General features: G+C 42.8%; 1 protein-coding gene across 1 annotated transcript; it reads left to right on the top strand.

The window, feature by feature from the left end:
• Nucleotides 1-312: 312 nt before the first annotated feature.
• Nucleotides 313-23,467, top strand: LOC126088298 (jmjC domain-containing histone demethylation protein 1-like). The gene is made up of 7 exons (XM_049906429.1): nt 313-398; nt 7,387-7,514; nt 8,714-8,803; nt 9,743-9,835; nt 12,708-12,827; nt 14,271-14,429; nt 23,183-23,467. Exons 1-7 carry the CDS (start codon nt 341-343, stop codon nt 23,465-23,467), a joined length of 933 nt encoding a protein of 310 aa, XP_049762386.1. The 5' UTR covers nt 313-340.
• Nucleotides 23,468-23,723: the final 256 nt, after the last annotated feature.

Raw genomic sequence — 23,723 nt, forward strand, 5'->3', positions numbered from 1 at the left:
GCATTTTTATTGTATATTCATTAAGGGGAATTGTTGGGTTCTACAATATGCCAGCGCCAAATACTAAGCGGAAGAAAGTGCTGTATGGGGAAACGGAAAACGCAAAGTTAAACAGTAGAAAATGTAAGAATACGGGAGAAACGTACATGGCATCCTTATTGTTGCAGCTTCGGTCCGGGAGGAGCAGAGGACGCCTGCGAGACGTCGCGGTCCGGCGTCCACCGCGCTGCAGCTGTGTCGGCGGGCGCTGCGGCTGTGCCGGTGTGTGGTCGCCAGGCTGCTGCAGTGGTTCGCCGCGCGGCCGCTGGGCCAGCGAGCGCTGCAGGCTGTCAGCCGCACGATGATCGCAGCTGAGCAGGCGACCGTCTGGGCTGACTCCGCCACGGCTAGCTCGGCCGGTGAGGCTCCACTCTTTATCACCGATTTCTGTGCTATCTGCTACCGTCGAAGGGATCTCTCGTCCTCTTCCACGAACCAGTGCTCATGTACTCAGTTTACGATGTTGTAAAATAGAGAAACGTACGAGGTGCTGCCCAAAATTTCCGAGAATAATCCCGTAATCAGAAAACTTACCTTAGACCTTAATTTCCAGTCATATGCAACGCTTCCAGCGCTACTTCAAACAATGGAAGTACAGCATGAAGCTGGCTGGCTGAACAGTTTACAAAACCAGTTTATCCCATATGACTCATATTGACTCGGAAACGAAGCTTTTTCAATTTTTCATTTTCGCGATGAAGAAATACCAACAGGCTAGATCAGGTGATTTAAGTGATACTGTTGTCACGTTTCTTGCCAAGAATTCGTTCAGTGAGGGAGGTTTGTGACTGCGTTGTCATAAGTCTTTTCTCTAATCTAGCAGGTCGTTTACATCTAACATCTTACCTCGAATCTTTCTTCCAGCATACAGTACACTGTGGTGAAAGTTTCACCACGTAGAATGACTTGGAATGAAGTAATGGCACCAGCTGCATCTAGTTTTTGATTATGACCTATTTACAAGACATGTTTCCAGTGGTTATCTGAAAATATTGAAAAATGGTATGCTGGAAAAGTTAGCTGAAAAAGTAATAAACAGCTTGTAAAATTTGTCTACAATCGTGATGATAGAAAAGTCGCTTTGTCGAAGATTTATTACGTGTTACTATTTACACTGTTTTCATGAGGTTGATGGACGTTTGATAACAGTATTTTGCTATTTTTCATCGTCACTTCAAGTAGTATGTATTGTTTTACCTGTTAAGGTACCCGTCGATTCTCTAGTCTTCCTTGAATCCTTCCTACAAATGGCTTAAATTTTATTTGGAGACGTAACCTTTCTCCAGTCAGTCTTCAAGATGTTCATTAAAGTTCCTCCTGTCTTCTATCAACGTAGAAATAACACACTAACGGTTGCAAGTAACTGTTCGGTACACTGATCTAACTTCACACACATGCAAGGATGTGTTAATCAGAATGAAATTTTAAGAAATCGGAAAGTTTCATTGCGAGAAGGCAATGCTCAAAGTTCAAAGAACATACGCTCAGACTACTCAAGAATTAAAATTAAACACGTTCCTACCTAGGGCACGCATGCCCTGCTACGAAAATCAAATGATCCTAGAAAGACATATGTGCCGAAGGCTGCAACGAGCTTAATTTTTTGACTGGAGCATATCGGCTCTAAACTTTAACTATTGTCTTTTCGCAATGTAACTTCCCGGTTTCTTCAAATTTCATTCTGACGAAAGCCACCTTACAGGTGTGAAAAAGCAGATAAATGTACCAAACAATTATTTGCAACCGGTTGGTTGTAAGATTCCTACGTTGAAACCTACATACGGTTGCTGAGACACAACAGTGTTTAAATCGGTAAAATTTTCTTGTCTGGTATGTTAAATCTAGAGTTCCCCAACTTCCGAATATCGGAATCTGTCGGATCTTGTGCATCTCTTTATTCCTATATGAAACCTCATCGGTTGCTAGTCTTACAACATTACAATATTGTTTCTTTCGTCCTTTTAATTTTGACAACCGTTCAGTTCAACATACATTTTGCTTTCGTCATAGTCAAATGTGACATCGCTCAATAGTTAAAATCTTTGAGTTGTCCCATTGTTAATGAGTTTTTGTCCCTACAGGATATTTTACTTCAAGACATTGATTTTGTCTTTCTGCAATCGTCAAATGGTTCTCTTTACACAACTTACCCAGCAGAAATACACGATGGTAGTTATCTTCATTTTACGCTAGCACTGTGGCGCGTCTGCATATAAAAGGCCGTGTAAAGGGATTTCTGTTAATCTTAATTTCCCGTTAAATATTGCCTTTCAGTGTGGATGAAATTCTGCACCCTTATTTAACTCCTTTGTGGTTAAGGCTGTGTTAATGCAATGTATATTCCAAATCAGCCCTGTGTTGGTAAGGAATTTTGAAAGGTTTATTAGGTGTTGATACCTTGTTTCTCATAATACCCAGTAGTTTTTATCAAAATCATCGAAACCCTTCATACAATCAGTGAACGCTAAATGGGTTTTCCTATTGTGCTTAGTTTGCAGACCGTTCGTTAACTGCAAATTCTGCATATGTTGTCGACCTGAACCTCCGAAATCCGTCCGTTCATTGCCCAGTTTATGCAAGAGTAGCTAACTTGAGGTTGAAGCTACAACCTTTCCCTGGTTCACTATTTTTGCAAAAACTTTGTGCTATGTCCAGTATGCTTTATGGTCCATGCAGTTATGGTGGTCTCCATTGTTTAAGCATTGATATTACGTTTCTGCTGCTGAAATAGCTAAACTTCTCCATCACACAATAATAATCGTAGTAATCTCTTTCGTAGGTGGGGTGCCGCCATATTTGAGCAGTTCAGCGTTTCTCATCCAAACGAGTTGGTTCACCATTTCTGCTGAGTCTAGGGTTTACCTTAGTTCTTCCATACATCGTCTATACATCATATTGAAGTTTGCTCCTTTGTTCTGCGTGTAGCATATTGCTTCGCAGCACAAGTTACTCTAATGTTCTAGCCATGTTTCTGGCGAGGTGTTCGAGCCACTTTTTTCTGTTAAAGAATTTTGTTTGATTAGCTTCCATTTGCCTTCAGTGAATCTCGTCTTTCCTTACGCTTACAAACCTACGCAAAGATTCTTGACGAGCTCGTTTCACTGCTCGATTTGCTGCATTTCTTTGTTCGTAAATCTGATCATTCTCCACCACTGGTTCATTGATAATTAAGACAGGCTTATTGTCTTCTGTTCGTAACTTCAATTCTGATGTGCAAATATTTACCTCTTTCTTACTTAAATTTTGTTTTTGCTAAGGCTTCGTCAGCTGGTTTCTCCGGTGCTGTTTCTATATTTTAAGTTTCTTCTCTATTTCTTCAGTTTTCTTGTGCCCTAGTTAGGTCTCACCTGGTACAGATCTCGTATAGTATGTAAATATCTTACTTCAACTATTTTTCTTTCTCCGTTTGGTTTACACAAACGCTTGAGATGAGTCACATACGGTGGTGGTGGACATCATCTCTGACAATGTGCATTCACTGAACTTTCCTGCAGAAAGTATTGGTTATCTTCAGCTTCTTGACAGAAACAAAATCTTAATGTCCTAATTACTGTTTGATACTCTCTCCCATCATTACAGTGTTTAAGACATGTTTATTACCTACCCTTCTATTTTAAATTTACTGTAAATATTATTTCGTGTTTGTTACAAAAGGCCAAAGCTGATTGCAGACTGTCGTAGAAAGAGTTCTTCTCTTCCTCAGGCGCGTAGGCAGTAAGAAGTTTTCTCTCTACTCTTTGACGTTTAATGCGATAATTCTTAAATTTAATTATACCCTATAATTCTTTCATATCTTACATACGAAAACGGCCTTCCCGCCCCCCGCCCCGAAAAAGTTCAACCTGTAGGGAAAGATCTCCAGAGATGTCAGACCACAGACCAGCGAGAATTCAGCTTTATTATCCAGAATACAGCGGAACCCTGCACAAACTGAACATTCTTGACTGAGTGCACTTCAGCATGCAGGAGGTTAGTATAGACTCCGAGCCAGGTTTCACTAGTTAGTAGAGCCCTTCGCAACGTGTAGGCGAAGATTAAGATGATAGTATAAAAAGATTACGGATGGAAGACAGTGTCTCCTCATGGAACGCAAGCGGTGCCATATCTTTTTCTTCTGCGTTCGTTGTACCGGAAGGTGAATCGGTCACACATGGCAATACTGAGGGCTAATCGGCAACTTCTGTCAAAGAACAACACGATATTCGTAGCGGAAGTGAGCGGCCAGGGGCTAATTGCAGACGCTTCCACCAAAAGCAGCACCCTCGATGCCGATCTCCTTCCACCAGACAGATCAATCGGGAACTGTTACGAAGCAAGAACTGTCAACCCACTGCTTACCCCGCGCGTCTTTCCAAGGAACTGCTACCTTCCTCCACGGGTAGCCAGACTCGTGCTTTCCTCATACCTAGCCAAAAATAAGCAAATGAAAACGAAAAATAGCGTCATGTGATTGTAATGTCACAACGTAATTATCTCCTCCTTTTCGTATTTCGATAAGTCTTGTAGGACCCATTTCCTTGCTTCAGTTTTCTATTTATTAAGAAGTAGAATGTAACACACCGCGAAAGAAAATACTAGCGGAAAAAATCGCAACACAGTTGTGCAGATAAACGTAAGTTAGTAGGCACGATTCTATATCTGAAAGACGCCTAAGATTGGCGCTAGTAGCGCCTCTGAAGATCAAAATCGTGTATACTTTAAATACGAACTATAACGGTCATGAGACTGTTACCTTTGAGATTAGACGAAGAGAGCTGATATTAATCAAGGACGCCTCTAAGACGACAGAAGCAATGATAAACACCCCACTGAGTTAGTAAGACTTAATGTAATAGGGCTACTGGAAGCTGGATGTTCCTTATCAAGTACGAGGTGTATTAAAGTTCTAAGGCCTCCGATTTTTTTCTAATTAACTACTCACCCGAAATCGATTAAACTGGCATTACTTCTCGACGTAATCTCCCTGCAGACGTACACATTTTTCACAACGCTGACGCCATGATTCCATGGCAGCGGCGAAGGCTTCTTTAGGAGTCTGTTTTGACCACTGGAAAATCGCTGAGGCAATAGCAGCACGGCTGGTGAATGTGCAGCCATGGAGTGTCTTTCATTGTTGGAAAAAGCCAAAAGTCACTAGGAGCCAGGTCAGGTGAGTAGGGAGCATGAGGAATCACTTCAAAATTATCACGAAGAAACTGTTGCGTAACGTTAGCTCGATGTGCGGGTGCGTTGTCTCGGTGAAACAGCACACGCGCAGCCCTTCTCGGACGTTTTTGTTGCAGTGCAGGAAGGAATTTGTTCTTCAAAACATTTTCGTGGGATGCACCTGTTACCGTAGTGCCCTTTGGAACGCAATGGGTAAGGATTACGCCCTCGCTGTCCCAGAACATGGACACCATCATTTTTTCAGCACTGGCGGTTACCCGAAATTTTTTTTGGTGGCGGTGAATCTGTGCGCTTCCATTGAGCTGACCAGCGCTTTGTTTCTGGATTGAAAAACGGGATCGACGTCTCATCCATTGGCACAACCGACGAAAAGAAAGTCCCATTCACGATGTCGTTGTGCGTCAACATTGCTTGGCAACATGCCACACGGGCAGCCATGTGGTCGACCGTCAGCATTCGTGGCACCCAGCTGGATGACACTTTTCGCATTTCCAGGTCGTCATGCAGGATTGTGTGCACAGAACCCACAGAAATGCCAACTCTGGAGTCGATCTGTTGAACAGTCATTCGGCGATCCCCCAAAACAATTCTCGCCACTTTCTGGATCATGTCGTCAGACCGGCTTGTGCGAGCCCGAGGTTATTTCGGTTTGTTGTCACACGATGTTCTGCCTTCATTAAACTGTCGCACCCACGAACGCACTTTTGTCACATCCATAACTCCATCACCACATGTCTCCTAAGACTGTCAATGAATTTCAATTGGTTTCACACCACACATTCAGAAAACGAATGATTGCACGCTGTTCAAGTAAGGAAAACGTCGCCATTTTAAGTATTTAAAACAGTTCTCATGCTCGCCGCTGGCGGTAAAATTCCATCTGCCGTACGGTGCTGCCATCTCTGGCACGTATTGACAATGAACGCGGCCCCATTTTAAAACAATGTGCATGTTTCTCTCTCTTTCGAGTCCGGAGGAAAAAATCGGAGGCCTTAGAACTTGAATGCACCTCGTATTGTGGGAAGAGTCAGAGTAATGTGGCCCCTGTACATCGCTGCTAGCAACGATGATAACGAGAATGTACGGTCGCAAGAGGACCAGATTCTAGACAACCACGTGGCAGTACAAAGGGGGAAGACCACCGTGTTCGGCGTCTGGCTCTGAAGCATCATAATGCCTTTGAAGCAGCACTTTCAGCAGCAGTGGCACTACAGTGACTCGCCGTACTGCTACAAATCGGTTACCTCAGGGACAGCTCAGAACCAGGTGCCCTATAGAACGCTATCCACTGGCTTCAAACTTCCACCATTTGCGACTTCAGTGGTGTCAAGCGAGAGCTCATAGGACAGGGTAGATGTAAGTTTTCTCATGAAAGCCGATTCTGCCACTGATGGTAGTGTTAAGAGGAAGCCAGCTGAGGGCCTTTAATCAACCTGTCTGCTTGCTAGACGCACAGGACCTATACCTGAAGTCATGGTGTGGTGTGCGATTTTGTCTGACAACGAGACCCTCTCCCCGTTATCCCACACGGGCTGACTGCAAAACTGTACATCAGCCTTGTGATCACTTGTTGGCCTGCCATTCATGAACAGTACTCCAGGCCATGTTTTCCAACAAGGTAACGCTCGCGCACCTATCTCTTCTGTAACCCAACGTGCTGTATGGGGTGTTGACATGTTGCCTTGCCTTGCCCTGCTCGATCACCAGGTCTCTCACCAATCGGGCACATATGGGACATCATCTGAGAACTCCAGCGTCATCCACAACTAGCATTAACCGTCCCTGTATTAACGAAGTGCAACAGGCATGGAATTCCTGCTCCCAAAGTTACATCCGACATCTGTGAAACTCAATGCATGCGCGTCTGCATGGTTCCATTTGACAATCTGGCGCCTATACCGGTTAGTAATGTACTAGCATTTCACATTTGCAATGGCATTTCTCGCACTTATATTAACTTCTGAGCTTGCAATGTTAATCACTTAAATACGCACCTAGACAGTCGTATTCCCGAAATTTCATTATTCTAGATTTATAGTTTGGTTCGAGATTTTTCCGTCATTTTGGTTTTTAAGATTGCTTTTTTTTCTTATGTCGACTATAGATTGTGCCCCATGCTATGTGATTAATCTACAGTGATCAGCTTCAAGAAGAAAATATTAGACACTGAAATTGTTGCAGATCGTCAGCCAGTACCCTTCACGTGGTGCGCCATGATGCCTGTAGTTATAGCGCTCATAGTCATCAGGACTGGATCTGCTCTCGCAGAAAGGTACCTCCACGTCCAGCTGCCGGACAACAGGGATCTGGTAAGGTTATAAATACATAGTAGCCATTGCTCGTTATAGCTTCTGACCAAATGCTAGTTGAATATAGTTTCAATCTTAACGCTCTTAAGAGTTTGACTTCAGAATTCTTTCAAAAATAATGCTGAAGAGAAGGAATTATTAACGGTGGTGCTGGATTCTTAAACATGGGAAGCTGATGTGAACGAACATCACAAAGATAAATACCTTCTAGAGATAAAAATACTAGACAGTGACGTCACATGGGCTTACGTGGCGTACGTCACCTTGGTTTCTATTCGTTGCACACCTGAGCCTCACAAGAGACATCCCATTGACCAATACCTTTCACCTAAGTTAGTTGCACGTAAATTATGCACAGGGTCGTAGCAGTGCTTCTAACCTTACTTTCTGCAACTTCGTTTTAATAGATTTCGTTGTAATGTGAATGTGTTGACGTGTGCACGCAATTAGACCCCAGCCACATCGGTATCATGCACTGCAGTCACAGCGTCACCGACATGATAGTACGAAATAAAGTAATGAAAAGGTAAGAAGCCTGTTGGAGACAGTTAGGAGGTAGACAGGTTAATAGGATATATGAAACGTATGCATGTATATAACAATTTAATGATTTTTCTGTGATAGCTTGTTAAGATACAACAAAGACCATAATGTATCCAGTTGAGTTTCATTTAAGACATTCTGGAGGCTCGTCCCATCAGATAGCAGTTCCGTTGTTTAGCTCATACGAATTCTGGAGAACCAACAGTGTCGAAACATTCAGAATCTTTGAAAGTAGATAATTTCTACTGTAGAATATTTTGGATTAGTAAGAAAATAGTCCAAAATTACTCGACATACCTGTAGTCCTATGTCTCTTATGTATTTTCCTAGAGACCATTTCATTAGGGATTAACATGTTTACTATATACCAACTTCACTGGTTTTGTCAAAAACGTTTAACTTTTCACAGGAAATATTATTGTAGTTGTATCCCCAGAGAATTACTTTTTGCACTTAATTTTTATGGTTTATACATAAACAAGAAATAAGTTCAAATTATTTTCCCAATGTCATCGAACATTTGCAGTTTTACTGTAGGTTAAATTACATCACAATCTAACCACAATCTTATCACATTTTGGAAACAAAACGTACTATCAGCTATGTTATTCTTGATCCAGTGGCAAATGTTAAATGTCCAGAACTTTTTCCCACAGGTGAGCTGGCTCCAAAGACAGCGCATAGAGCTGGAACAACTTCAAGCTGCGGCAGCGTGGAACATACGCACCCATTGCGTCGATGAAAGTGTAAGTCAATCCTCTAGCACTGTCTACAAAAATACGCTTTAAAGGGTAGTCTGGGAAAAACTGTGAATCAGCTGAAGATATCGCACGTAATGTCTTAAATGGTATTATAAGCATTAAGACATGACTATCGTCAAGAGTGGAACGATAACTGAACGTGTACGACGCAGCTTACTTACACTGTGCAACGATTTTGAGTAAAATATTGTTTGCAAGCATTCTTACTCAGTTGCTATTTAAACTTAGTTTGTACTGTACATAAGGAATTGGGAATGACAATCTTTAATTTTGTTTCTAACAGCACATATATCCAAGAAAACACGGTTGTGATGTACCACTTTTTACATGTGTGAAAAGATTTAAAAACACCTTCGTTAAGTTAGTTTAAATGTGATACAAGCAAAGAATACAGATCTCTTAACAAAATGTGTGATGTGAAGAAAAATATTACATGATTCTTATTTTCGTTTTTCCATATTCTTCTATATACTCACGCCTTTGATCACTGCTGTCGTCCACCATTGTAGTGGCACTTCCCCCATGCCTAACGGCAGTCGGGCCCTTCCTGCTGCTACCCTCCCTGACAAAGCGGTTGGCAGAAAGGTGATGCCTTATGCCGGAAATCTTGGGTCGTCACGACTGATGATTTCCACTTAGAATTGAAGCAGTGGGCAGGATCGAACCTGGAACTCTTAGTTCTCGTCACTAGACAAATATGCCACGACGACAACCGCTCTAGCTAACACGCTCAGAGCGTCTGAAGAGTGTTAGTATGGGTCTGGATATTCGTGAAGTAGCAGTGCAGTGGTGTGCTGGGAGAAACTGCTCCTCGGCATTTTACGTACTTTCTATGGCTTATCTAGCCTGCACTACAATGGTTTGATACGTGAACCACTGAAAGGTAATGAATTTCTGTGGTACAAAAGTTAATTTCTGATACAGGACCCCATCCACCGGTTGCTGAACACGTGGCCCCTCAACATTCCGTACAGGGCAGCGCAACAGCTTGGAATCATTCCGGTGAGAGTTCATAAGGTATGTAATCTAACCTTGCTATTAAACACTCTTCCAGCTAGATGCTGCCAAAAATGTAAACACAAATTTAAAAATCTGTATAGATATAACGCAGAAAAATAAAATTTTTAATGGGAAAATGTAGTAAAAACGTAGGATTAACTTTTACTTTTAAATATTTTGATTCCATTTTTATAAAAAGGCACAGTTTACTTTCTGAACGTTCAAGCCAAATATATTATTCAGGCTTTCATTCGCGTGTGCGTAAGTGAATGTTTTATTTCCTGAGATACTTACTTTGTCTTTCACATAGACAATGCCTTTCTGCGGTCGGTGAATAACTTGACAAATTTTACCAGCACAACACAAATCATTGCCATTAAACCACATTATCCTCTGATACCTCTCCAATATCATAGACAAAGTTCTTTAAGGGTAATTCTGCCTACTTGCTTTCCATCCACAAGGGCTTCATAGCTTCTCATTGAGCAAGCAACGAAGCATACCGCCAAGCCTCTCTCATGTTGCCAGCGTATTCCAACTATTTTAGTGTTGTATAGTGATGTAAATCTGTGAAGGTGGCTCTAGCTGCGAGTGCACATCTAATAATTTTGAGACTTTACGGGCATTTCTAATGCTGCTGTCAGTAAAATTCATTCGAAACATAAAATAAACTCGGTAAATTAACAAAACCATTTTTAAAATGTCATTCCGTATTCGATCAGTAATTCTTTGTCTTAAATTACTATTTTGTACTTAGACGTCTTACAATAGGGTATTACTGGTTTTCCCAACAGCTTAACCCGTTCTCATATTTTCGGACGTTTAGCACCACTTCAAATTATCGAACCCGTTGCGAGATGAATAAATCCTATGAATAAATCCTATGAATGAGTCCAGACATCGCTTCAATCTTGCTTCCATTATCAAGCGTGACGTCAGAACTGCCCCTTACTCCTTGGCCATAAGCCTGGATGTTCACCCGTTCAGATAATTGTGCTTAACGTAACTTTCGCTATTTTCATTATTCTGTGGTCATATTCACGGACACAAGATGGTGTACCTCTGAATCTCCAGATCCTACTATTTTGTACAAAATTCCCCAAGTGATTGTAGAAACTGCTGAAATTTCTTACGCCATATGCAAGGGTTTGGGGTGAGATCTTTATAGGTGGAAGACAGCAAAGTGTGGAGTAGGGTGGTGAAGGCCAAATGGCGCTCTGTGCACAAATGAAATAGCGTTAGCAAGATATGATTAAAGTGCTAATATTGAATCACCTCAACGTCCCTGGCGACGCTGTTGTTTCCATTACGGCCGTTCGCGTAATAGCACGATTCTGTAAGGGATAGTGAGTAGCAGGCTTAGCTCGTACGGTGCTTGTTACTAAGACACTCGCATGGACATATAAGGTATGTGACCGAGTAAATTCCAGCAGCTCTCTGCAGAGGAAGTACGATGTGGGTTCTGGTGTCTGTTCACATACGCAATTAGATCAGCTGCCTTAAGTGTGCAGACCGAGCGAGATGGTCCAGTGGTTAGCACACCGGACTCGCATTCGGGAAGACGACGGTTCAATCACGCGTCCAGCTATCCTGATTTAGGTTTTCCGTGATTTCTCTAAATCGCTCCAAGCAAATGCTGGGATGGATCCTCTGAAAAGGCACGGCCTACTTCCTTCCCTAATCCGATGAGAAAGATGACCTCGCTGTCTGGTCTCCCCCACTCCCAACACACCCCACCCCCCCAACCCCACAAGTGCGCAGGTACAGTGACAGATACTGTTCACAAAGCACGATGTGTTTGGCTCTTAGCAAGCCAGAGGCAGTCTCGAAGATGCCACATTGGTGACCGGGTTCAACATTCCACGCAAGCAGCAATCTCGATGAGTCATCTGGCTAATGATACGCAGCAAGTACCAGGGTCTGCATCACAGCTGGCCCATTGAAAACAATAGGAAAAGGGGTTGGAAGCACGAGTATTCATTGAAACTTCCTGGCAGATTAAAGCTGTGCCGGACCGAAACTCTACCTCCGGACCTTTGCTTTCGAGGGGAAGTGCACTTACCATCTGAGCTACCCAAGCAGGCTCACGACCCCTCCTCACAGCTTCAATTCCGTCAGCACGTGCAAGAGCACTTGCCGGCGAAAGGCGAAGGTCCCGAGTTGGAGTCTCGGTCCGGCACACAGTTTTAATCTGTCAGGAAGTTTCATATCAGCACACACGCGGCTGCAGAGTGGAAATCTGAGTATTTATTACTACCAATCTGAAAGAATGACGTTACGTCCACTGAGATTGACTGTTTCCCCTCGTTTCGGGCCTCACCAGTTTATTACATGTCAGCGTAAAAGTGGCTGAGGGCTTAAGCTCGGTTCAAATGGTTGAAATGGCTCTGAGCACTATGGGACTTAACTTCTAAGGTAATCAGTCCCATAGAACTTGGAACCACTTAAAACTAACTAACCTAAGGACGTCACACACATCCATGCCCGAGGCAGGATTCGAACCTGCAACCGTAAGTCACTGTTCCAGACTGTAGCGCCTAGAACCGCTCGGTCACTCCGGCCGCCCGCTTAAGCTCGGGTTTCTGCTGTCAGTGAGCTGAAAGGCCTTCTAAAAATACACGTTGTGGCATCATGCTATGGTATCAGATATCATCCCTCCTCAGTGAAGCTGTGGTGCTGAATTTACTCATTCATGCAAAGTGAAGCACTAGCTTTTGGGGTGTACCATATTTCCGCTATTGGCTGCCTGCCTGTTAATCTTTCTGATCGCTACACCGCTGTCGTTGGAGAAAACTTTGATAAAATTTTGCATTTTCCCATATTTCACACTTGGCGTCGGTTATTAAGAAAAAAGATGTTACAGACTGAAATTCTTGCATATATGTTCCAGCAACCATCAGATACTGAATCTACAAGTATGCCTCCTCTGGAAGTTGTAAAGAGTTCCTCCGCATCAGATTTGCCGACCCTGACTGAAGATGAGGAAAACACTGCACCCAGCTCCAGAGAGGTTAGTACAGAATTTTGTTGGCAGGATAACCATTTCTAGAATTCTTTGCTGAATTAGAATATTGTATCAGTAAATGACTGTCACTTAAAACATATACGAAAAGATACCTATTCCAGTTGGGATGTAATATTTTTAGGGCATAAATTTTAAAATGTCTCCTTCAGTCAACAAATTTGGACATTTGTGCCCATTGTAAAGACTTAAGCATGACGCCGCTGATTCATTAACCTTGAGACATTCAGCTGGCTTGTTCACAGAAGTAATACACATTATAGGTAATTGTATTGGTTCCATTAATCTGACAAGGTCTGCAGGGATAGTGTTCTTGAAGAAAGCTTCATATTTTCTGAACCTCCTCCCCCCCCCTCCCCCAGGTAATGTTTCTGAAGACTGACGAACTACTGCGAAGCTTGTCTCGTTTGTGCATTGTCGTGGATAGTATCATGCCTCTAAATAGGATCTTAATTATCATTCTTTAAATTGCAGTTAATTCATGTGCTTTGTCCAGGTAACTTCAATTAGGTGGCAAAGAAATTACCTGTTATTTCAGTACGTGATGCCACAAACTCAAATATAAACATTACTACATGTGCCAGAAATCCATTGTACAGAAGGGTTTTAAATTCCGATGGCACAAATTCCTACAGCAGGTAGTGAGTTAATGAGAAGCTATGTCGAGATTTAATTTCCAGTATGGTAAATAAATGTCATAAGGCTTGACTCTATTCATAATATCAATAAACTAGTCCTTTGATAAGCGGAGACCGGGAACGTGCTTCTGACACTGTTCTGAAACCATCAGTGTCAGCAGGTATTGTTCAGAGACGTCATATGAAAAGTAAATTGAGCACTGTGCCGAAACTCTCGCAATAATGTTAATGGTTAGAGGGAATCTTGAATGTTGAATCGAGGTAGCCTTCTAATCTTCTACAGTTCTGAATATCGTTGTAAGCTTGCATTAATGGAGAAAGCTCCTTAGCAGTACAGAAGCATCCAATTAATTTCATGATAAAATTTCGATGCAAACGCTTAACACACGATTCCCACTGGTAAGCTGCAAGTATGTCTTGTGATAATAAACCCGTGTAGTTTAACTATAGAAGCGAAGTGGGTGTCGTTCTTTCATGTAACAATGTTGGAGCATCTAGTTTGTATTTTGTTGGAAATGCATTTGTAATACGAAATAAAAAGCCGGAAACGGAGTGGTGGTAAAAACGATCAGAACACAATACAGAAGCTAGGTATCAATCGGAACAGCCCAAACAAGGCCACGGCAGCATATTATAGTACTTCAGCCTAACAGTATTCGTAATAACACTCTGGATTAGTAGAAATTTTACAGCTCCGTCTTGGGCTGCTTATCCTCAAACGACACAGGTTATTTAAATAGTAACCATACAAATAAAACGTCGAGCAAACAAGTGTTTCCCCTTCTCTCTATAGGTGACTCCTCCGCCAGAAGCTGTTGGGGAGAAAAGCATGTACTTCAGTCCAGAAGGCGACAGGCAAACAGAGGAAAACATGGAGCCAGAGGAGCCGCAGGACGACGAACAGGAACAGGAACAGGAAGAGGCGGAAGGCGAGAAATCCCAAGAACAAAAGGTAGTTTCTACATCTACATCTATACTCCGCGAGCCACCTTACGGTGTGTGGCGGAGGGTACTTATTGTACCACTATCTGATCCCCCCCCTTCCCTGTTCCATTCACGAATTGTGCGTGGGAAGAACGACTGCTTGTAAGTCTCCGTATTTGCTCTAATTTCTCGGATCTTTTCGTTGTGATCATTACGCGAGATATATGTGGGCGGTAGTAATATGTTGCCCATCTCTTCCCGGAATGTGCTCTCTCGTAATTTCGATAATAAACCTCTCCGTATTGCGTAACGCCTTTCTTGAAGTGTCCGCCACTGGAGCTTGTTCAGCATCTCCGTAACGCTCTCGCGCTGACTAAATGTCCCCATTACGAATCGCGCTGCTTTTCGCTGGATCATGTCTATCTCTTCTATTAATCCAACCTGGTAAGGGTCCCATACTGATGAGCAATACTCAAGAATCGGACGAACAAGCGTTTTGTAAGCTACTTCTTTCGTCGATGAGTCACATTTTCTTAGAATTCTTCCTATGAATCTCAACCTGGCGCCTGCTTTTCCCACTATTTGTTTTATGTGATCATTCCACTTCAGATCGCTCCGGATAGTAACTCCTAAGTATTTTACGGTCGTTACCGCTTCCAATGATTTACCACCTATGGCATAATCGTACTGGAATGGATTTCTGCCCCTATGTATGCGCATTATATTACATTTATCTACGTTTAGGGAAAGCTGCCAGCTGTCGCACCATGCATTAATCCTCTGCAGGTCTTCCTGGAGTACGTACGAGTCTTCTGATGTTGCTACTTTCTTGTAGACAACCGTGTCATCTGCAAATAGCCTCACGGAGCTACCGATGTTGTCAACTAAGTCATTTATGTATATTGTAAACAATAAAGGTCCTATCACGCTTCCTTGCGGTACTCCCGAAATTACCTCTACATCTGCAGATTTTGAACCGTTAAGAATGACATGTTGAGTTCTTTCTTCTAGGAAATCCTGAATCCAATCACAAACCTGGTCCGATATTCCGTAAGCTCGTATTTTTTTCATTAAACGTAAGTGCGGAACCGTATCAAATGCCTTCCTGAAGTCTAGGAATACGGCATCAATCTGCTCGCCAGTGTCTACGGCACTGTGAATTTCTTGGGCAAATAGGGCGAGCTGAGTTCCACATGATCTCTGTTTGCGGAATCCATGTTGGTTATGATGGAGATTTGTATTATCTAAGAACGTCATAATACGAGAACACACAACATGTTCCATTATTCTACAACAGATTGACGTAAGCGAAATAGGCCTATAATTATTCGCATCTGATTTATGACCCTTCTTGAAAATGGGAACGACCTGCGCTTTCTTCCAGTCGCTAGGTACTTTACGTTCTTCCAGCGATCTACGATAAATTGCTGATAGAAAGGGGGCAAGTTCTTTAGCATAATCACTGTAGAATCTTAAGGGTATCTCGTCTGGTCCGGATGCTTTTCCGCTACTAAGTGATAGCAGTTGTTTTTCAATTCCGATATCGTTTATTTCAATATTTTCCATTTTGGCGTCCGTGCGACGGCTGAAGTCAGGGACCGTGTTACGATTTTCCGCAGTGAAACAGTTTCGGAACACTGAATTCAGTATTTCTGCCTTTCTTCGGTCGTCCTCTGTTTCGGTGCCATCGTGGTCAACGAGTGACTGAATAGGGGATTTAGATCCGCTTACCGATTTTACATATGACCAAAACTTTTTAGGGTTCTTGTTTAGATTGTTTGCCAATGTTTTATGTTCGAATTCGTTGAATGCTTCTCTCATTGCTCTCTTTACGCTCTTTTTCGCTTCGTTCAGCTTTTCCTTATCAGCTATGATTCGACTACTCTTAAACCTATGATGAAGCTTTCTTTGTTTCCGTAGTACCTTTCGTACATGATTGTTATACCACGGTGGATCTTTCCCCTCGCTTTGGACCTTAGTCGGTACGAACTTATCTAAGGCGTACTGGACGATGTTTCTGAATTTTTTCCATTTTTGTTCCACATCCTCTTCCTCAGAAATGAACGTTTGATGGTGGTCACTCAGATATTCTGCGATTTGTGCCCTATCACTCTTGTTAAGAAAATATATTTTCCTTCCTTTCTTGGCATTTCTTATTACACTTGTAGTCATTGATGCAACCACTGACTTATGATCACTGATACCCTCTTCTACATTCACGGAGTCGAAATGTTCCGGTCTATTTGTTGCTATGAGGTCTAAAACGTTAGCTTCACGAGTTGGTTCTCTATCTGCTCGAAGTAATTCTCGGACAAGGCAGTCAGGATAATGTCACAAGAGTCTCTGTCCCTGGCTCCAGTTCTGATTGTGTGACTGTCCCATTCTATACCTGGTAGATTGAAGTCTCCCCCTATTACAATAGTATGATCACGAAACTTCTTCACGACGTTCTGCAGGTTCTCTCTGAGGCGCTCAACTACTACGGTTGCTGATGCAGGTGGTCTATGGAAGCATCCATCATATCTGACCCACCTTTGATACTTAGCTTAACCCAGATTATTTCACATTCGCATTCGCTAATAACTTCACTGGATATTATTGAATTCTTTACTGCTATAAATACTCCTCCACCATTGGCGTTTATCCTATCCTTGCGGTATATATTCCATTCTGTGTCTAGGATTTCGTTACTGTTCACTTCCGGTTTTAACCAACTTTCCGTTCCTAATACTATATGGCGCACTATTTCCTTCAATAAGAGATACTAATTCAGGAACCTTGCCCTGGATACTCCTGCAGTTTACCAATATTACGTTAACTTTTCCTGTTTTTGGTCTCTGAGGACGGACGTTCTTTATCAACGATGATAATTACCTCTCTGGTAAGCCGTCAGGTATTTTATCGTTTCGCCCAAGGGGGGGTCCCTCTAACCTAAAAAACCCCCGTGTGCACGCCACACGTACTCTGCTACCCTAGTAGCTGCTTCCGGTGTGTAGTGCACGCCTGACCTGTCTAGGGGGGCCCTACAGTTCTCCACCCAATAACGGAGGTCGATGAATTTGCAACCATTATAGTCGCAGAGTCGTCTGAGCCTCTGGTTTAGACCCTCCACACGGCTCCAAACCAGAGGACCGCGATCGACTCTGGGCACTATGCTGCAGATATTAAGCTCAGCTTGCACTCAGCGTGCGATGCTGGTTGTCTTCACCAAATCAGCCAGCCGCCGGAAGGAACCAAGGATGGCCTCAGAACCCAAGTGGCAGGCGTCATTCGTTCCGACATGTGCTACTATCTGCAGCCGGTCACACCCAGTGCGTTCAATAGCTGCCGGAAGGGCCTCCTCCACATTACGGACGAGACCCCCCGGCAGGCACACCGAGTGCACACTGGCATTGTTCCCCGACCTACCCGCTATTTTCCTGAGGGGCTCCATAACCCGCCTAACGTTGGAGCTCCCTATAACTAATAGGCCCGCCCTCTGTGACTGTCGGGACCTTGCCGGAGAATCGGCCACTCGCCCAACAGGCGAGGCATCCTGTGGTGGCTCGGAAACGATGTCATCACCACTAGGAAGCACCCCGTACCTGTTGGAAAGGGGTAAGGCAGCTGCCACGCGGCCAGATCCCACCTTCGCCTTTCGGCCAGGCACGCGCGAGCCCACCACTGTCCGCCATTCACCCTGGAGTGATGGCTGACCGGTAAGATGCTCACTGCCGGAAGACGCAGCGACATCAGGGGTTCCACGTGATTCCAAGGCCACCGAAGTAGGCATAGGTCTCACCACAGTTGCCCCAACGCCACTACGAGCCGACGCCTGCGCCTCGAGCTCGATGAGCCTAACAGACAAAGCCTCCACCTGCCCCCGAAGAGTGGCCAATTCTCCTTGCGTCCGCGCACAACAACCACAGTCCCTACACATGACTATGTTTACCCTACCCTATACGGTGACAAATTCCCAAGGTAATCTTCTGATGAGCTACTCTGATAATCTCCTACATATATTGCATTTAAAACGTAAGATTAAGAGATGGAGTAGCAAACATGTTAACCAGCACGCTTACGGGATGTAATACTGCAGTAAAAGACTATATGGATTGAACAGTCCGTTACTGATTACGTGACACAGTGCTAAATAATAAAACGAATCTTCAACTGGGCACCAGTTTGAGCGCTATTCTGGAACTTCTTGCCATGTAGACTTTAATTTCGGAACTACGTTCTTTCCATGTAGTAGTAGTAGTAGTAGTAGTAGTAGTAGTAGTAGTAGTAGTAGTAGTAGTAGTACTGACATGAATGCTTCATAAACACAATGCAAAAGTATTAGCATCATAAAACGTCAGGACATGTCCTGAATGGCTTACATAGCTAAAGCGGTGGGAGCACTACCGACGGAAATCATTTTCGGTAAGAGCCGTCTCTTGCACTCAGTTTTAGTCTGAGTGACGCGGTGTTAGTGTCACTACTATGCCGCACTCGTATGCTAATTCATGGCGAACGATTCTGAATAGCACGTATCTAGCAGTGTTATGTCTTGTTCATAATTTCACCACCCATGACCACCTTGTCTTTTTTCATGTGACCAACTTTCAACGGAAACTGGCATTATCTTTGGCTTTCCCACTTGAACAGATACATTCCAGAAAGTATCTTCGCATCCCGTCTCGGGAACAGAAAAATCGACTCCTTCGTACATTCAGTGCTGCTCGGCTTCAATGTACTGAAATGAGCTGATCAACAGCTGTTAAGAGACTCGGCACTTATCTATCGCGTCGGCAACATCGCATTTCATACTAATTGCGGCAAACACACTGTATAGAGATTCGTTAGATCTAAATTCGTAGACCGCAACCAAGCATTAGTAGAATCACCCTCTGGAAGAAACGCCACAAACAGGACTGCCATTCTCCGTTCTGTGCAGTCCGTTTAATCGCCATTCGTGCAGTTTCTTTCTTACTACTATTGTTTCTGGTCGATAGCCTTGTCTGATGCGCGCCCTGTTTAATCTAAATGATTATGAAGATCTTAAAGTACACTTTCTACGAGGCTGTAATAAAGGTAGAAAACATGTAGTTAAATACTTGGACGAACGGGGTCAGACCTACATACTCTCAAATGTTTGTAGAGGCGCTTAACTTACTAGGCACATAAATTGTAACTCCTACCAGTGAAACTTAAAAAAAATCCCCGCTCTGGAAACCAAAACATTTTGAATCAGGAAAGTGTCATTTTGAGTGAATGTTCCAGAAAAAATTCTAGAATACCGAAGATAGAGTATACACCTTGTAATGTCCCCTTTTTCTATTGATTGATTTAGTGAATGAAGCTCACGCTCCGGCTAGCTCGCGCTAGAATGTTTGCGAGGAAACTCACAAAAAAGAATTGTCTTGCTGCACTGTACTTACGCAGAGTGCGTGTTAGTTGTACCAGCTTACTCGGATGAATATTTGCTCCCCGACGTGTACGAGCCTTGGTACACGCAAATGCATACAAACTGACATTATTGCCCTAATCATTATTACAGTCGATATAAATCCAGAGGCTTATCTGAAAGTTTACAATTAAAGTGAGCTAAAGTCTCGGTACGATTACTCCCAAGAGCGCCAAAGAGTATCTAAGAATGCTGCGCTTTGTTGATAATGTCGCACAGATAAATGTTCCATGAGCACGTAATATTAAATGAGTTGAAACAAATGTCAAAGACTGTATATTCACTTTGTTGGTTTATTCTAGTTTATGCATATCCTGTCATTGTCTTAAAGAAGTAACCTTTCTTTCAGTTGGGTGGAAATAGTTACGTAAATTCAGCCAAAGAGTTCACAGCAAAATTCAGATTACGCTATTTACTTTAACGCAGTTTGGGTATATTCCTCACAGTTCACACTAGTCATAACTTCCTATCAGTTGAACTATTGTCTATCGCATTGGGTCTAAATTCAGTATTTCGATGATAATAATCAAATTAAGACTATATTCGGTTATTTTCCTAGCTTTGAATTACTTCAAAGATATTTTCAATGTTGCTGATTTATTCTCAGTTTTTAATCATTTCTAGCAGATCGTAAATCTTCAAATGTAACAATCTCGTATCACCTACCAATAATACGTAAGAGCGCACAATTTCAGTTAACACACAAGACAAGCGCCAGAAGCACAATAACAATGTAGAACTCCAGCTTCTGTATTTCGCAGTGTCCTCAGCGTACTCGTAAGTATTCATTGAGGTCACTTGTTATAGTAAGTCATCTAAAAGTCTACTACTTTGCGATCTACTATTTTGTCTTGGAACTAATGGATTCTGTTTTTTATTATTTTTCAAAACATTAGGTTACTCTGCTACCAGAATTCCTTTCTATTTCTTTTTATATTACTTACTTTCCAGTCTACTTGATACGTCATACGATGTTAGTACAGAGGGAATGTGTTTTTCTATTCGTGAAATTTGGATCTTGGGCTTGGGGCATGTATTGGGGTGTGAGGACTAGATTTATTCATTTTTGCGTCAAAAGGGTAGCGGCGTTAAAACCTTTTATATGAGACAGGCGTTAAATTACGACCTAAGACGGAGCATTATGAAGTACGTGCCAAAGTGATACAGAATTGGATTTCCTTAAAGCAATCCTGCCGTAAAGGCATTGCAAAATTATTTTTCGTTCTTGGCTCAAGAGTGGCGCATTTAGAAAAATTAATTAGAACGCTGTACAACATGCAGGAAAGTGACATCAAATCTAGTAAAACTGGTCATCCAAGTATTGGCTGGAAATGCAATATCTTGGGCCTGTCTCTAAAATGGCAGTCTATTAGATGACTGCGCGGAATTAAAGCTCCTTGAAGAGCTGGTACGAGATTTTGTGGACAAAACTTTTTACTTGTCAATTTTCTGATGTGTAGATGATTCCTTTGATGTCAGTCTAGCAAAGTTGTAAGCAGAAATTTGCTTGTGCCGGTTTTTAAAAAACAAATGTCTAGAATTTATTATTTAGCTAATGATAGTTTGCTGGCCCTGTTCAGTGGTATTTCCGTAAATCAGCGACAACTAATTACATTCGGATTTGATTATTAAAAAGAGCCAACATGGTATTGTCAAGTGCAAATTACCGGGAAAGGTGGCGCAGTGGTTAGCACACTGGACTCTCATTCGGGAGGACGACTGTTCAAACCCGCGTCCGGCCATTTTGATTGTAGGTTTTCCATGGTTTTCCCCTAAATCACTTCAGGCAAATGCTGCGATAGTTCAGTTGAAAGGACACGACAGACATCCTTAACCAATCCGATGGGACAGACGAGCTCGCTGTTTGGTCTCTCCCCTCCCCCCCGCCTCCTCCTCAGAATAAAGTGTCGATAACGTGATTGCAGTCTTAATTTTGTACTGCATTTCATATTAACAGACGACACTAACATTGTCAAATCGTACTTCACTTTAGTCAAGGTATGCTCTACAAACCATACGAAAATAGTCTAACATAAGCGGCTGTAGACAGAAAATTGCTTAGCCTAGCTTTGACAGTTTAGCTTTAAAAAAAGTGCTTTAACATAATTCAGGCAGTACCTGCACTCTTCGTCTCAACATGAGAATTTGACCAGGGTCGTTGATTATTTTATCCCTATGGTTCACTGTACATTTCAGATGAATTTGTATTTTGTACAATGCATTGTTGTACATAGTGCTAGGTGAAACACCCCTTTTTATGGTCCTAATTGGGTTTTGTGTAATTCACCTAAGCCGCCAAACAGTTAATTAGCCTTTTTATCCACGGTCATACAATCATACTATCGGCTTTTCTGCTGTGGTTTCGGGGGTATTTCGACAGAGTGCGGCTGTTCTGAGACTGAATAGTGGAATGATTGAAAGTTTGTCTATTATTAAAGACTAAAGGTTGCGATGTACAAATTGACATGTATTTTCTACGAACACACAAATTCTGAGGCAGTTGCTACCTTCGCCTTAAACGTCTAATTACGGTTAGAGCTTTCATTGGTCGCCGATTTTAAGCACTTCGTCACAAGCAGTGATGATAGTTAACATTCACAACAATCCTCGCTGCAATCCATGGTTGTTGCTGACCGACGCGGTTGGCGCGAAACACGTAATTCGGCACTTGTCACTTTTGGTTACATATCACTCGTGAATCGGTATCGATGAGGGTCCACCCCACGACGATCAGGGGGGACGCGCTCATTTGTCATACTCCGGTGAATTTACCGTTTACTACTCACTCGCCGGCCATTCTTGCCGGTTTCTCCTGTATTACTGCTCACTCCACACTAGTCTCACTGCCTCCCGCAGCGCTTGACAGCAGACTCCTGTCTGCTATCGACCTAGCATCTGTATTCGTGGGATCACGGATCCCTTACATGGGTTATGTTCCCTTACCCTGCTCTGGCAAGTTTCTGCGCTGTGGTTTCATTCAAAAAAGCTTCTTGATCACGTTCAGTGTGTCAGACTAAATGCTACTCGCCTACGCTCGGGCTATTTGGCCACTTGAATAACGAGTAGAACTGAATCTCCATAAACATTTCGGAGCACGGAAGCGCCCTCATTAAAGAGGGCTATAAGGCTTCCAGACGCTGGTGCTCGGAAACCTAAAAATTGCTGTAAAAGGTCAATTGTAGAACGTATGTAAAAATTCCTTCGTGTCTTCAGAAACGTAGTAACTGTTCTGTAAGAGCTACGTTCCAACCAGATTGTAGTTATTGAAAAAGTTCCGTCAGTACGCAGAAGAGCTGATTTTATACACAAACTGGGAGACATTAAGCTACATGTGATTTAAAACTGTGTTTTAGGCTGAAGAACTGCCGACGATAACAGCGGAGGAAGCAGAACGGGCAGCGAGGACCGTCGTGCAGCCACAGCCATCCGCCTCTGTCCTGTCTGCTGAGGAGGCGGAGAGGGCAGCCATGGACGTGGTACCACCACTTCCCCCACCACAACCAGCAGTCCCATCTGTGTCCTCAGAGCAACTGCTGGCAGCAGAGGGCGCCTCTCGCTCTGAACCTGGCACGAGCACGCGAGAGCTGAAGGCGAGCTCCAAAGCCCTGAAGTCGGCGTTCTTCCGCAATTTGTTCTGAGCAGAGTCAGGCTGAATATCTCAGTACACAACTATACTAGTCTCATTAAGTACAAAAAGTCAGCTTTAGATTAGCTAAACGAAAATTTTAAAATGTAAATGTATTTTAATATACCAAAAACAGACATATATATGCATGGAAATTCGTTTCATACGAAAGCTTGATTTCGTATGTGGTAAACGCCAAGAAACTGTTTTAAAATAATTTATTCTAAAAGTATGTTTGAGATGAATTGTAACTTTCCCTGTTATAATCG

The sequence above is a fragment of the Schistocerca cancellata genome, chromosome 6 (genome assembly GCF_023864275.1).
Source record: "Schistocerca cancellata isolate TAMUIC-IGC-003103 chromosome 6, iqSchCanc2.1, whole genome shotgun sequence".
Taxonomy (NCBI): Eukaryota; Metazoa; Arthropoda; class Insecta; order Orthoptera; family Acrididae; genus Schistocerca; species Schistocerca cancellata.

Coding starts and splice junctions, on each gene's coding strand:
- LOC126088298 (XM_049906429.1), top strand. CDS start 341: ATGATCGCAGCTGAGCAGGCGACCGTCTGGGCTGACTCCGCCACGGCT. Junction 7,515..8,713: donor TGCCGGACAACAGGGATCTG/GTAAGGTTATAA, acceptor TTTTTCCCACAG/GTGAGCTGGCTCCAAAGACA. Junction 14,430..23,182: donor AGAAATCCCAAGAACAAAAG/GTAGTTTCTACA, acceptor ACTGTGTTTTAG/GCTGAAGAACTGCCGACGAT.